Source organism: Colobus angolensis, unplaced genomic scaffold (assembly GCF_000951035.1).
Source record: "Colobus angolensis palliatus isolate OR3802 unplaced genomic scaffold, Cang.pa_1.0 Scaffold116, whole genome shotgun sequence".
Lineage (NCBI taxonomy): Eukaryota > Metazoa > Chordata > Mammalia > Primates > Cercopithecidae > Colobus > Colobus angolensis.
Genome location: NW_012112697.1, coordinates 6,210,107 through 6,225,107, shown reverse-complemented (window position 1 = coordinate 6,225,107; position 15,001 = coordinate 6,210,107). Strand labels below are relative to the sequence as shown.

The window sequence follows — 15,001 nt, the reverse complement described above, 5'->3', positions numbered from 1 at the left end:
ACTCAGGGAATTAGAATTTGTTCAGGTGGTGTACTGGTCCCTGGCTCAGGTGGAGTACCATCAGCAGGATTCTCCCGGTCTTTTGTGCTTTGTACTTTGTTTTCAAAATCCGTTAATTTCATAATAGAAAATTAGCACTTTAAAAGGCACAGATGTGATTTGGAGATTAGGGGTAATTCTTAGATTGCATCTTTGTTAATATTTACATTAGTTTATCAGTATTTCCTAAACTATAATATAGTTGGATATAGTGGTAATTATTGATGTGTACCTTTTTTCTACCAACTGTAGAATGATGTTATCTAAGCAAGAAGAAATGTAGGGACCTTTTGAGGATTTTATCAGATTTTTGTGCACATTACTAACATTTGCAAAACCAGAAGATTCCAGGTTTTTTTAGAGATGAGTTCTCACTTCGTTGTCCAGGCTGGAGTGCAGTAGCTATTCACAGGCTCTAACATAACACATTACTGCCTCCATCTCGTGGTCTCAAGAGTGCTGTCCACCTCAGCCTCCCAAGTAGCTAGGACTGCAGGCATGAGCCACTGAGCCTGGTCTGATTCTGCTTTTAAAATATATTAATTTTTTTTTCCCAGTTTAGCCCTGGTCTCTTTCTTTGAGCTATTCGTCTTTCAGAATTGTGCAGTGAGGTGTGCTGTCTTAATTCAGATGGAAGTGTACTTCCTGAATCCAAGCTGTACTCTTCGGAAACACCAGTAGTTTGCACTGGGTTATACAGAAAGAGTTCTGCACATTCTGGCAGCTCAGCCCCGTTTGCTCTTGCTTAGGCCAGTTCAAGTAAACAATGCACTCACCACGGGTCAGTATGGAAGAATTGTGATATGTGCAGGTACTTGGGTCTGGGGCATGAGAAATTATATTTAATTTCAGGACTTTTTCGAATCCTGTAATCTTACATCCCTCCTTTGTATTTTATTTTCAAAATTATAGAAGTAACATAGTTGGATTGGTGGTATGAATTGCATTGACAGAATCATTCCAGATTTACTGGGTGTAAACATTAATGGTGTTGTCAGATGTCTGGAAATTTTTTCTTTTAGTCTAGTTTTCTTTTCCCTTTCTTCCTTCCTTCCTTCCTTCCTTCCTTCCTTCCTTCCTTCCTTCCTTTCCTTTCCTTCTTTTCCTTCCCTCCCTTCCTTCCTTCCTTCCTTCTTTTTCTTTCTTTCTTTCTCTTTCTCTCTTTCTTTCTTTTCTTCCTTTTTTCCTTTCCTTTCCTTTGCCTTTGCCTTTTTCCTTTTTTTTCTTTTTTCTTTTTCCTTTTTCCTTTCTCCTTTCTCCCTTCCTTTCGAGACGGAGTCTCACTCTGTCGCCCAGGCTGGAGTGCAGTGGTGCGATCTCGGCTCACTGCAACTTCTGCCTTTTGGGTTCCAGTGATTCTCCTGCCTCGGCCTCCCGAAGTAGCTGGGATTACAGGTACCTGCCACCATGCCCAGCTAATTTTTTTGTATTTTTAGTAGAGATGGAGTTTCACCATGTTGGCCAGGCTGGTCTTGGAACTCCTGATCTCAGGTGATCCACCCGCCTCGGCCTCCCAAAGTGCTGGGATTACAGGCATGACCCACCGCGCCCGGCCTAATCTAGTTTTCTACTTTGCATTTGGCTGTAGTAGCTACTGATTTGACAAATTTGTACCTTTGATCAGCTGTCCCAAATCATATGACAGGGCAAAGAAAGAAAGAATATAAAGGGTGCCATATCAAAGTTGATAATTCTGTTCATTATTCATACAGTGCCCTTCAGAGAATTTTTTCACCCTGCATTCTAAAACTCCCATGTAAAAGTTAGCTATACTATTCAAAGCAGATCATCAGATGGTTAATGTGCTTTTCTTAGAGTGGAACTGTCAGTCTAGGACTCCAAGAGGGCAGATTGCTACCTGCTATGTCCCAGAGGATGTAAATATATCATATTTCCTCCCTGCCACCACCCCTTTGAAATAGTGGAAGGGGGAAAAATAGGAAAATATGAACTGGGGAAGTGCGTTCCCAGTCATGAAGATGTATTCTAAATGTTTTCTAAGGTGTGTATGTATATCCTAAACTGGAATAACCTTTTATTTTTGTTTCTTTTTTTACACGTGATATAAAAATTTAAAAGTGCAAAGAATGTATAGTAAAAATAAGTCTTTTTATGTATCCTTTCAGAAATAATCTGTACACATACAATAAAACATGGGTGTCAGGTATTTTGAATTCTTATTCTTTGCCTGTATGAAGCATGGCCTCTTGGACAGCAGTAACGTTTTTGTTGTTTAAGATGGTTAGATTTTTATACAGAGAATGACAGGCCAGTTTGCAAACTCTTCTATAATATTTGAAGGCCTTCTACATAACTTTTCTCCTGATGCTTGTAACAGCCCCATGAGGTAGGTAAAGCAGGGTTTACCTCTTTTATCTACACGAAATTTGAAGCTTAAAGAATTAAGTGACTTCATCAAGGTTGTTATGCGATGAGTGTGCAATGGAACTGGAATCAAAACCCAAGTCTTTGGCTGATACTCCAGAATTCTTGTTTCTATTTTGCCTGTCAAACATGATAGGTTGAGGGGATCCATTATCCTGTATCTTCTTTTATGAGATGTGAAAAATACCATGAGTAGCTAATTTTAGGTTTTGTTTGTTTGTTTTGTTTTGTTTTTCTGACAGAGCCTTGCTCTGGCACCTAGACTGGAGTGCTGTGGTGCAATCTCGGCTCACTGCAACCTCTGCCTCCCGGGTTCAAGCAATTCTTCTGCCTCAGCCTCCTGAGTAGCTGGGACTACAGGCGCGTGCATCATGCCTGGCTAATTTTTGTGTTTTTAGTAGAGACAGGATTTCACCATATTGGCCAGGCTGGTCTTGAACACCTGATCTTGTGATCTGCCCACTTCAGCTTCCCAAAGTGCTGGGATTATAGACATGAGCCACCGCACCCAACAGAATTTTTATACTGTATTTTGGTAGTAGTGGTGGTGTAGTTACAGCTTCACAGTTCAGAAATACGACGTTTTTGATGTATTTCCTACAAAGCAGTTTATAAAGATTAGTGCCACTTTCATTACATGTGGACACCATAACTGACTGTATTCAGGCAACTAAGCAGTGAAAGCAAGGCCTTTTATCTCTTGATAGCTGTGCCTGCCATGGCTAGGAGCCAAAGGGATAAACCTGTCCAAGGTTCTTCCCTTCGATGCCAAAGTGGAATCTGAACAAGCATTTGATAGAGTGCCTGACTCTGTTTCCTTCTCCCATAATTTAGGCAAAAATACTTAACACCAGCACCAAACTGTATTCTAGATTTCTAAGTCATCTCCTATGGAGAAAAAATGAATGGTAGGTGGAAAAAGTTTTCAGATAGTAGACTGTCATGGGGATGATTTTTTAGTCCCAACAGACTAAAAACTCTTGTCATTGCAAAACAATCCTTACATTTCTTAAATGTTAGGCAGTCCCAGATGGGAATTTGATGAAAAGTTTGGCTGAGCTCTGTGTATGAAAAGGAATATCTCTAAATGTTCCTCTGAAGGGATGGCCTATCTCCTGTTGTTTATAAGCACCTTGTTTCTAATTCCTGATAGTAAAATAAATGGGAAATGTGAGGAGAGAGTTTACATTTTTTTATACACATCAGAAAAAATTGTTTTTGTAATTTACATTTTATAAAATTTACAGTTTATACTTATAAAATTTACATTTAATACTTTATACAATTTATATAATAAATATTTATTTTTATATTCATGGGTTAATAGATTATAATCCAATGTAAAAGTCATTACATTTGCTATAATGTAATGATTCAGTTTTTGTTCAGTAACTAGATTGCTGTGTGTGTGTGTGTGTGTATGTATGTATATATGTATTTTTTTCACTCACAGGTCAACCGTGAACTATATTCTTATTTGTTATTTTTTATTTCCTGCTCTAGGCATAGAAGATGAGAAATTATACTTATCTGAGTATTTCCATTTGGTTAGTTTAACTAGTGTTGTTAGAGTTTTCTTAAACAAAAATAAGATGTAATTTGACTTCTCAAAGTAAAGTTTGGGGCAAAACATCTTCTCTAGAGAAATGGATCTTTCTGTCAGGGAGTCAGGAGTTAGTCTTTTTTTAGGGGTGGAGGGAGGTCAACCATTAGGTCCAAAGTGATGGTTTTGAGTAATTGCTGTGTGTTTTCATATTTGCAGAATAGGGATATAACTTCACTGAAGATGACTTAATTAGTACTTGACAAAGCTGAAAGTCCTGTTAGTATATTTATACCTATGAGTAAGTATGCTCTCTGAATCATTCTGCTAATTCCCATTGTAAAATACATATACCCTTTTGTTTTATTAGAATTAAAGGGCATTGAGGAGATTTTTCATTTTAAAGGTACAAGACAAGTTTTAACCTTAACATAGCCTACTCACTGTTCTGTATTTATGTGAGACCTTCTAAGAGCCAGGGATAAGTAGGCTCTAATTTGTCTGTGAGGGTCTTGCCTGTCTATCTTTAAAACTTAAAGTGTTCCTATAGGAGTGAGTAACTATGTAATATTTGACAACTGTTATCCCACTGCCCACTTGGGAAGCACACAAAGTAAAAGAAATTATCACACTGTGTTTAGCATGACGTCTTGATTTGAACTATGAGAAACCGTTATTGGACCAACGTTGGGATTTTCACTAAAGCCTTGTAGTTATCCTAGCATGTGTTAGGAGATGTCAAATGAGTAAGCCTAGGAGTGATTGTCGTGGGGTCCCTCACTTTTTCTGCCATTGGCACAGAATGTGCCTTTCCAACACCACCCACAGCCTAGTAGTGCTCCACCCTGCACAGCCTCTCATCTGCCTCAACCTGCACACAACAGCCTTAACCAAATCATAACCACCTTTAAGATTTAATTCAAATGTACCCTCCCTCCTCCATGAAACCTTCTCTGACTGACTTTATTGCCATACTCATCTCATAGGGTTAGCGATGCTTTTTTCCTTCTTTAAAATATCAGGTCCCGGCCGGGCGCGGTGGCTCAAGCCTGTAATCCCAGCACTTTGGGAGGCCGAGACGGGCGGATCACGAGGTCAGGAGATCGAGACCATCCTGGCTAACACGGTGAAACCCCGTCTCTACTAAAAAAAAAATACAAAAAACTAGCCGGGTGAGGTGGTGGGCGCCTGTAGTCCCAGCTACTCCGGAGGCTGAGGCAGGAGAATGGCGTAAACCCGGGAGGCGGAGCTTGCAGTGAGCTGCGATCCGGCCACTGCACTCCAGCCCGGGCGAAAGAGCGAGACTCCGTCTCAAAAAAAAAAAAAAAAAAATCAGGTCCCCTTTTCCCCTAAAAACTTCACATTCAGCCTTGTATGATGATTAGATATGCACTTGAGAGCCAGTTTCTGTATCTCATGCCTTTTTAAGAAAAAAAAAAAAAAATCTCAATCTCCTGTTGGACCTGTACAGTGACTCCTTTTTGAAAAGGTGGTTGAACATTAAAGACTTAAGTAAAAGCAGCTACATCTCTTTAGTGAATCAGAGCATTGTTGGAAGGCATAAAGCCTGTGCTGATCACTGTCCTTTTGGAAAAAAAATAACCACTATCCCTGGGTACAAATAAGAAAAATAAATTCTGATAGAGCCAGAATAAGGCACTAAGACGAAAGTAGTTCTAAACCTGAGGATTGAGATTCCATTTAGACTTGCTCAGGAAAGTTTCCCATTGGTAAAATATTGGGCTTATTTTGTTAGATACCAGCTACGTTATCTTCATTGTCTTTGGGGCTTTGGACCAGGTTAGTAAATGAATTGTTCATGTGATGGGAAGTTACTGGGTTCTTAATGAATAAACTCCCAGAAGACTTGACTTACTACTGCAGCAGAGTGTCTCCAATGGAAAGGAGGCATTAGGTTGTCGCTTGCTTTCAAATTTTTCTAAGGCCATAGAAGCACTGACACTGTTGGCATCTTTTGTTTGTTTTCTCCTGGGGGATTCATAAACAAAGTCTATTGTCACTTAATTTAGTACCAGGTGTCTTAGAAAAAAGATTCTATTCCTTTATGTGATCTGATGTAGTTCAACTTCAGTGGAAACTGTAGAATGTTCCATATTTTAGACAATATCCAACTCCCAAGCATTTCTGTTTCAGAAACTGGGACACCTTCCAAGATAGCTTTGTGAATCCTTTAATTTCTCCTGCCAGATTCATTAACTTAGCCTGTTCACAGTGGGGAAATCATAGTTCCAGACTTTCTGTAAAAACCCTCCTAAGTGAATGTGGTAGTTGATTTGAGAACATTCAGACTCAAGCTTTTCAGTAGTTTATTCTGAAACCTGTTTGTTGTGACTTTGACTAGCAGAGAATAATTAAGGTGAAAGAGTAGTAACCATCAGAATATACGTTATATAAATATAAATGGTCTACCTTTAAAAAAAGTTGAAATTCAGTAAGTACATTTTTAAATTCCACATCTCAGATTTTATAGACTCATAAAGCTGGAAAGAACCGCAACCAATGTTTGACCAGTATTTCTTAATTTTTTTCTTGTCTTTTGGATCCTTTTGAGATTGTGATAGCTGCTGTGGATATTCTTCTCAGAAGAATATACATACACACAAATGCTTGCATTCAATTTCAAGATATCTCTGACTCCCAAAGCCTGTTCATGAATTCCCATTCTAGTTCAAAGCCTATCGTTAGGGGTTTAGAGAAGTTAAGTGATGTACCTAAAGTCACATAGCTTCTATAGCTAAGTACTGTAGAAAAGTGGCAGGGTTCTTTTTTGTTTTCTGTATTTTATGGGGTTTGTTTTGCTTTTTGACCATTTCCTGCTGCATTCAAATCATGTTCTTTATTGAAGTCAAGCAGATGTCTCCAAGTACTTGGTGCTTTTCCCTTTACTGCCTTTGTTTGCTATATCATTTATACAGCATTACCCAAGTTCCTTCTCTGTTTTAGTCACTGATGCATTGGGATGGGATATGTGCAAAGTTCTCTTCATTTTCTCATTCTTCCTTTTATAATAGTTGATTTATTGATACTAATATATGCAACGTCAAGAATCACTTCTCTCATATTTCGTCATTAAATTAGCAGCTGTTTATGATGCTTTTCATAACTTTTTTTCTTACAGTTTTCCATTGTAAGAGAACAGTTTTATTTCCAATGAGTAAACACTTGATGTGAGAGACCCTTCTTTTTGAAGCCCAGATTTCTGTCTCCAGAATAAGGAGTAGCTGATAATGAGACATAGCTCAGCTTCTAATTTGAAGGAGCCAGTACTTTGCCCCGGGTTTGAAGAGTGCAGGTAGAGGTAGGAATCTTAATGATGAGATGAAGTTTTTTTCCTCTATCTTGGTCATGTTCTTCCTATCATTTGAAAAATTAGTAACCATCCCCCCCAGTAGATACATACTCATAAAATATTAGTTACACCCATGTTATATGCATTATAAAAATACATTAAAACATAAAGGATAAGCTTTTTTAAAAACAGAAGCTCTGTTATTTTCTTCCTGACCCCCAAGGGATCCTTAACTTCTTCCTTGAGGAATCCACTCCTTTTTGGAGATCACTCTTCTAATTCTTTAGGCCTATCTCAAGTCCCTCCTCTTGCTTGTTTGATTTCACTATTTTAACTGTACAAATGGATCGTAAACAACTTGAGATTAGAGACCAGATAGAGTCTTGTCTTTGTATCTTGCAACAATGCCTAGTACAGTTTTGAGTTCGTCATCATTATTCAAAATATACTTGTTGACTAATTCTTGGGATCGTCTCAGGGCATTATTTTACTATTACCAAAGAGGAAGAAAAAATCCTCAGTTTTATCTTATTTTAGTAATTCTGGGTGTTATTCCTCATGCTATTCATCTTGTAGGATTAGAGACAAGTGAGCCTATCTGCACTTATAGTTTTGTGGAAATAGATGTACTTTATCTGAGGAAGTGGTTTAATTAGGAAATAATGAGAATGGTGCAATATGAGAACCAAACCTGAATCAGCACCCGCATCTGTTTTCATTCCTTGAAATTTCTGTTCATTATTGATTCTTTATAAAGGGTAGTATAAAGTGCTCCTTTGTATTTCATATTTTGTAGTCTCTGTTCTGTTCCTCTAAACCACTACTGTGTTATTGGATTCTAAAAACTCTTCTAAATTTCTGAAATTAATTGTTCACAATTATGCTTAACAATTCTTCCTAACGATTTGGTTCCATGAATCTCAAAGACCTAACACCATAACCTTGTTCTCAGGGTATTCCTATTCTATCATCTTTTCTTTCTGGGTAGAGAAACTAAACCTAGGAAAAGGCTAGGCATACTGGTTCACGCTTGTGGTCCCAGCACTTTGGGCGACTGAGGCAGGAAGATCACTTGAGACCAGAAGTTTGCAATCAGCCTAGGCAACATAGCAAGACCTGGTCTATACAATAAAATTTTTAAAAACTAACCAACCATCATGGCACGTGCCTTTAGTCTCAGCTACTAGGGAGGCTGAGGCAGCAGGATCAATTAAGCCCAAGAGGTGGAGGCTGTATTGAGCCATAATGGTGCCACTGCCCTTCAGCCTGGCAACAGAACAAGACTCCATCTCAAAACCAAATGAATGAATGAATACAAAAATAAAACCCATTTATAGTCAGTTGCGAATCAAGATAGCAAAAGAGATGAAAAGCAAGCACTGGTGCCTGGATTTGCACTTTTGTGTCTCCATGGATTATGTCATTTCTTCATGAAAGGGTACAGTAGTGTTCTGTGCTTTCTAATATAATTCGCTAATTTTAGATCATAGCTATTTCAGGTTCTAATTTAAAGGCTTTGGTATTTTTATTTTATTTGTTTGATAGATATATTAGTCATTTTTTCTTCATAACAGACACCCTCAATATTTCATGGGCTTAACTTGGGGCTTGTTTTTCTTGCCCATGAGTTATTCGAGATGGCTTTGCTTTAGGCTATAGGTTGAGGGTTAAGTTCAGGTCTGCTCCACAGGTCTCTCCTTTTCTTTGTACTACCATGTTCTCATGGGGAATGGCAGGGGTGCAGGAATACAGGCCAAACTACCCAGGCACATTTAAATTCTCTTCTCATATTGTCTCTCCTAAAACTCCATTGGCCCGAGCACATCAGTGACCTATATTATATTATGTTGCATTAACAGTATTACTAAGCACATAGTACTGCACCTCTTAGGAAGGAATGACATCATCCATGGAGACTCAATTAACTGCAAATGTGGACTCCAGTGCTTGCTTTTCATCTCTTTTGCTATCTTGATTTGCTTAACGTCAGTGGAGCCGGGTGTATACTCAGTTTATAGCAGGAGGCGGTATAGACTTACAAAACAGAGGATCTGGATGTAAAATCCTATGCAAGCGAAAAATTGGGAGAAATAATCCAATCTCCCGCTGTAGGGAAGCAAGTCATTAAAACAGTAATTAATTTGCTGATATAGTCCTGTGGACTGTAAACATGACAATAATTTTCTTTCTACGGGGAGCTTACATTTTATTTGACTACATTTTTTTTTGAAAATTCTCCACTGCTCTAAATTTCTTTCAAGAATGCCTCTTTAATCCAAAATTGTTGTTTAGTAGAAATGAGTATAAGTAGAGAAGATTGTGATATTAATTGCTTTCCATGCCTTGTTTGAGAAAGAACTAGAATTGCTAATTGATTGGGAAAACAAATGATAGATTTTAAAAGGATAGTATAGAAAACTGCCTAAGTAAAAGCATTCTGTTAATAAACTATTAGAGATATAAGTTAAACTTCAAACTGAGGTGGTGGGAACAGAGTTAAGCTAGGTTAACTCAGCGTGGAGGCTGATTTCTGAGACTCAGAAAGGCACCTTAAAAAGGCATTGAAGTATCTGCTGTTAGACAAGTAGGGAGAAAGTTGAAAAGTACTGTGTTATATAATACAACCTTATGATTACCTAGCAACCTAATTAAAGTCAATTTTAATATATGTTGTAAGTATAAAGATGAGTTTGTATGTTGTTAATGCCTACTAAATTCTGCAGTGGAATTAATAGTTCCGTAGGGAAACCATTTTCTTCTTGAAATAATGCTGGGTGTGGCTACTTGATTTGTTATATTTTCTTTATTGCCTTATCTTTATCCTTGAACAGAAAACATCTGTTTATTTTTAAAGTAGCATGTTTTGATACCTAAATTGATAATATTTAAGTTATAGACACACAGAATTCACTTTATATAAACCGATTATTTAAACAGGTTAGAATACTGTGGAAACTCAAAATAAATTGTGCTTTTTTTTTTTTTTTTTTTTTTTTTGAGACGGAATCTTGTTCTGTTGCCCAGGCTGGAGTACAATGATGTAATCTCACGTCACTGCAATCTCTGTTTCCTGGGTTCAAGCAATTCTTCTACTTCAGCCTCCCGAGTAGGTGGGACTACAGGCATGTGCTACCACGCCTGGCTAATTTTTGTGTTTTTACTAGAGATGGGATTTCACCATGTTGGCCAGGCTAGTCTTGAAGTCCTGACCTCAAGTAATCTGCCTGCCTTGGCCTCCCAAAGTGCTGGGTTACAGGTGTGAGCCACTGCACCCCACCAGGAAGTGGTGCCTTATTACGGTGTGTTTTATTGCAGTTATGTCTCCTTTGAAGGCACGAACAAGGAAACTAAAGGAGATATGTATTGCAAAACTATGTAATACTATGTGAAACCTAGTCCACCCTTTTGTCTGTCATGGAATTGAAATTTCTTTTTGTTTTTTTTTTTGTAGACGGAGTTGCTCTGTGGCCCAGGCTGGAGTGCAATGGTGCGATCTTGGCTCACTGCAAGCTCTGCCTCCCGGTTTCACGCCATTCTCCTGCCTCAGCCTCCCAAAGTAGCTGGGATTACAGCTGCCCGCTACCACGCCTGGCTAATTCTTTTGTATTTTTAGTAGAGATGGGGTTTCACTGTGTTAGCCAGGATGGTCTTGATCTTCTGACCTTGTGATCCACCTGCCTTGGCCTCCCAAAGTGCTGGGATTATAGGCATGAGCCACCGCGCCCTGCCTGAAAGTTCATTTTATCTCTGGTCTGTGTATCTGGCTTTACAAAGCAAATGTATCCATAGGAATATATTTCCAAATGTTTTTAAAAAAAATTTGTTATTAATTATAGACCCACTGGAAGTTTCAAAAACAGTACCCAGAGGTCTTATGTACCCATCACGTAGCTTCTCCCAATGGTGACATTAGGCCAATTTAAAAATCATTGATGGGGGCTGGGAATGGTAACTCACGCCTGTAATCCCAGCTGTTTGGGAAGCTGAGGTGGGTGGATCACTTGAGCTGAGAGTTCGACACCAGCCTCGGCAACCTGGTGAAACCCCGTCTCTATAAATAATACCGAAAACGTCAGCTGGGGTTTTGCACCTCCATTCCCAGCTACTCAGGAGGCTGAGGCCAGAGAATCACCTGAGCCCAGGAGGTTGAGGCTGCAGTGAGCCATGATTGCACCACTGCACGGCAGCCTGGGTGACAGAGGGAGACCCTGTCTCAAAAAAAAAAAAAAAAATTGAGGGACTTTCTCTGCACTCTATAATAAACCTGAATTATAACGTGTCCTGTAGGGATCTTTATATCATTGTTGCTTTATTTATTGCTTTAGCACATTCTTCTTCATTCTCCCCATCTTCACACTGTACCATTGATTGGGAAGAGATTAAGTCTCATGTACCTTTTGGGTACATTTTTCCCCAACAGCCTAAAAGATATGCAAGCTCCATTTTACTGCTTATGTTGAAGAAGCATATTTGGTTGAATATTCAAATTTCTTGTTTTGAGTTTATTTTGGTGGTGTTTGAAAACTTGAAAGGTTCTATATATATATATAATGTTTTACATCATCTCTTTTTTTTTTTTTCCTTCTAGCCTGAAAATGAAATTTCTTCAGACTGCAATCATGTAAGTATGGATTTTCTGTGATGCACCATATGTGCTTTCTAGATACGATGACATATTTCGGGATGCTCTTCCTGTTGTTCTGGAAAGTGCTATGTTTTCTTACAGTCTTAATCTTAAAAGGATGACACATGTTAAGGACCCTGGTAAAATCAACAAATAAGCCTTCATTGTAGAAGCCCGCAGGTTCTCCCAAATAATATTTATGTACTTAAGGTTAAATTTTTCTTCAGTTACAGCTACTATTTGAAAATAATTCTCTGCTTATCAAGTTTACAACTTTAGAATTTCCTATTTTAAAGTTCTCTCATTTACTTATCACACAGTCATCTTCTATTTGCCAAACATTATAGTAGCACATTAAAAGGAGACTGATGTGAAATCAAGTCTGTGCAAAAGTATTGGGTGCTTTGGTAGAAGTCTATACAGAAGACATTGGAGACACAAAAATGAATTTTTTCCAGGTGAGTTGATGTCAGGAAAGGCTTAATAATGGAGATGAGGCTGGGCGTGGTGGTTCATGCCTGTAATCCCACCTCTTTGGGAGGCTGAGGCAGGTGGATCGCTTGAGGCCAGGAGTTTGAGACCAGACCAGCCAACATGGAGAAATCCCATCTCCACTTAAAAAAAAAAAAAATTAGCTGGGCATGGTGGTGCGTGCCTGTAATCCCAGCTACTCTGGAGGCTGAGGCAGGAGAATCGCTTGAACCCAAGAGGCGGAGGTTTCAGTGAGCCAATATCGTGCCCCTGCACTCCAGCCTGGGCAACAGAGCAAGACTTTGTCTTAAATAAATAAATAAAGGAGGTGACACTTGATCTGGGTCTTAGAAGAAGTGGACGTCTGTATGTGACAAAAGTCACTCTATCACATTATAGAAGGTAGGTTGGACCAGAGACTGTGTAAGCAGAGACAGATTGGCTATTTAGGTTAACTACTTATTCTTATGAAAACCTAGGTAAGTCAAGTACAAAATAAAACTAGAGGAGTACTAGAAGAATAGAGGGAAGGCTTTTCTAAATATGACACAACCCCAAAAGATGTTTTAAAAATATATATCTGCATCTGTATCTGATTACATTAAAGCTTTCTCCCCCAAAAATGTTTTTGCAATGCAGATGAAAAGGACTATATTTGTTAATAGAAAGTGCTATTAATAAACATAACAGACATGAATAGACTGTTCACAGGAAAAGAAAAAGAAGTCCAGTAAACAATAAAAAGCTTATTCTCCCTCAGAATCAAAAACATAAAAATTCAACAAAAAATGAGTACACTGTTGTCATCCATTTGATTAGCAAATATCAAAAATTTGGTAAATGGGTACGTACCTATAGTCCCAACTACTCAGGAGGCTGAGGCTGGAGGACCCCTTGAGCCAGGAGTTGGAGGTCGCAATGACATATGATTACAACACTGCACTGCAGCCTGGGTGACAAAGTGAGACCCCCATGTCTTAACAAGAAAAAAAAAAAAATTAAATACACAGTATTGATAAGGATGTGTGTATTTAAGCATTCTCTAGCCCATAGATCAACAAACTACAACACATAGGCCAAATCCAGTCTACTACCTGTTTTTACACATAAAGTTTTATTGAAACAGCCACACCATTTATTTGTGTATTGCCAGTGGCTGCTTTTCACACTAGGATGGCAAAGTTGAGTAACTGCAACAGTGACTGTAGGTCCCTCAAAATCGTTATTTTCTGGCCCTCTGCAGAAGTTTGCTGAACTCTGTTCAAGCCTATGTATGGGAATAAAAACAAGCTATAAAGCAGTCAACCTAAAATGCATATGTTTTGACCCAGCATTTCTGCTTCTATGAATTTATGGATAGTTATACTTAAAATAATAGATAAGGATGTGTCTATAAAAGGATATTTGTTGTGGCATTATTTATAAAGCAAAAGATTAGGGGAAAACCTCAAAATCCATCAATAGACTGAATCTGACAGAAGAGAAACCCAGAAAAAAGTTGATGTGTGCCTTAGAACTCTCAAAGAGCCAACCGGACGCGCTGGTCCATGCCTGTAATCCCAGAACTTTGGAAGGCTGAGGTGGGTGGATCACCTGAGGTTGGGAGTTGGAGACAAGCCTGGCCAACACAGTGAAACCCCTCTACTAAAAATTAAAAAATTAGCCAGATGTGGTGGCACACCCCTTGTAATCCTGGCTACTCGGGAGACTGAAACAGGAGAATCGCTTGAACTGGGGAGACAGAAGTTGCAGTGAGATCACGCCACTGCACTCCAGCCTGGGTGACAGAGTGAGACTCCGTCGCAAAAAAAAAAAAAAAGAACTCTCAAAGAGCCAAGGAATAGGAAGGATATGATATTGCTGAAAATGGGGGACAAACAGTATCCAAAAAACAGGAGATTTGGTTGAAGGTCTATGTAAGAAGCAGTCAGGACTCTTTAGAGAACAATTATATAACCCAGAAATTCTATAATACAGCATTCATAATGTCCCGCATGCTACCAGAAATGGCTGCATAGGAGAAGAAGCAGGAAGATATCGAGAGGTAAAGTAGCCAGTAGAGAGAGACCCAGAGAAGAGATAATTCATATATTGGAATTATTAATAGCAGACAAGGACTTCAAATAACTACTAAAATAGAGGAAAATAAAATATTTTCCTATAAATAAAATACAGGAAAATTAAAATGGATAAAAATATGAAGTATTTCAACAGAGAATTAGTCTTTATTGAGAAAATCAATTGGACATTTTCAGACTAGATACAATTTCAAAAATTAAGAACTTATGGGTAGTTTTAAAAGACAGCTTTAGTGGACATAAAAACAGATTCATGACCAGGTGCCGTGGTTCACGCCTGTAATCTCAGCACGTTGGCAGGCTGAGGCGGGCGGATCACTTGAGGTGAGGAGTTCGAGATAATCCTGTTCAACATGATAAAAAAAAAACCCGTATTTACTAAAATTACAAAAACAGCTGGGCATGGTGGCAGGTACCTGTAACCCCAGCTACTCAAGAGACTGAAGGCAGGAGACTCGCTTGAACCTGGGAGGCGGAGGTTGCAGTGAACTAATATTGCACCACTCCAGCCTGGGCAACAGAGCAAGACTCTATCTAAAAAAAAAAAAAAA

At 38.7% G+C, this 15,001-nt stretch overlaps 1 protein-coding gene across 1 annotated transcript in view; it reads left to right on the top strand.

Moving 5' to 3' along the window:
• Positions 1-15,001, top strand: part of GLG1 (golgi glycoprotein 1) — a 171,649-nt gene that overhangs the window by 75,221 nt on the left and 81,427 nt on the right. The window contains exon 2 of the mRNA XM_011962462.1: positions 11,866-11,898. Coding sequence (XP_011817852.1) covers positions 11,866-11,898 — 33 coding nt within the window. The remainder of the gene's footprint in view (positions 1-11,865; positions 11,899-15,001) is intronic.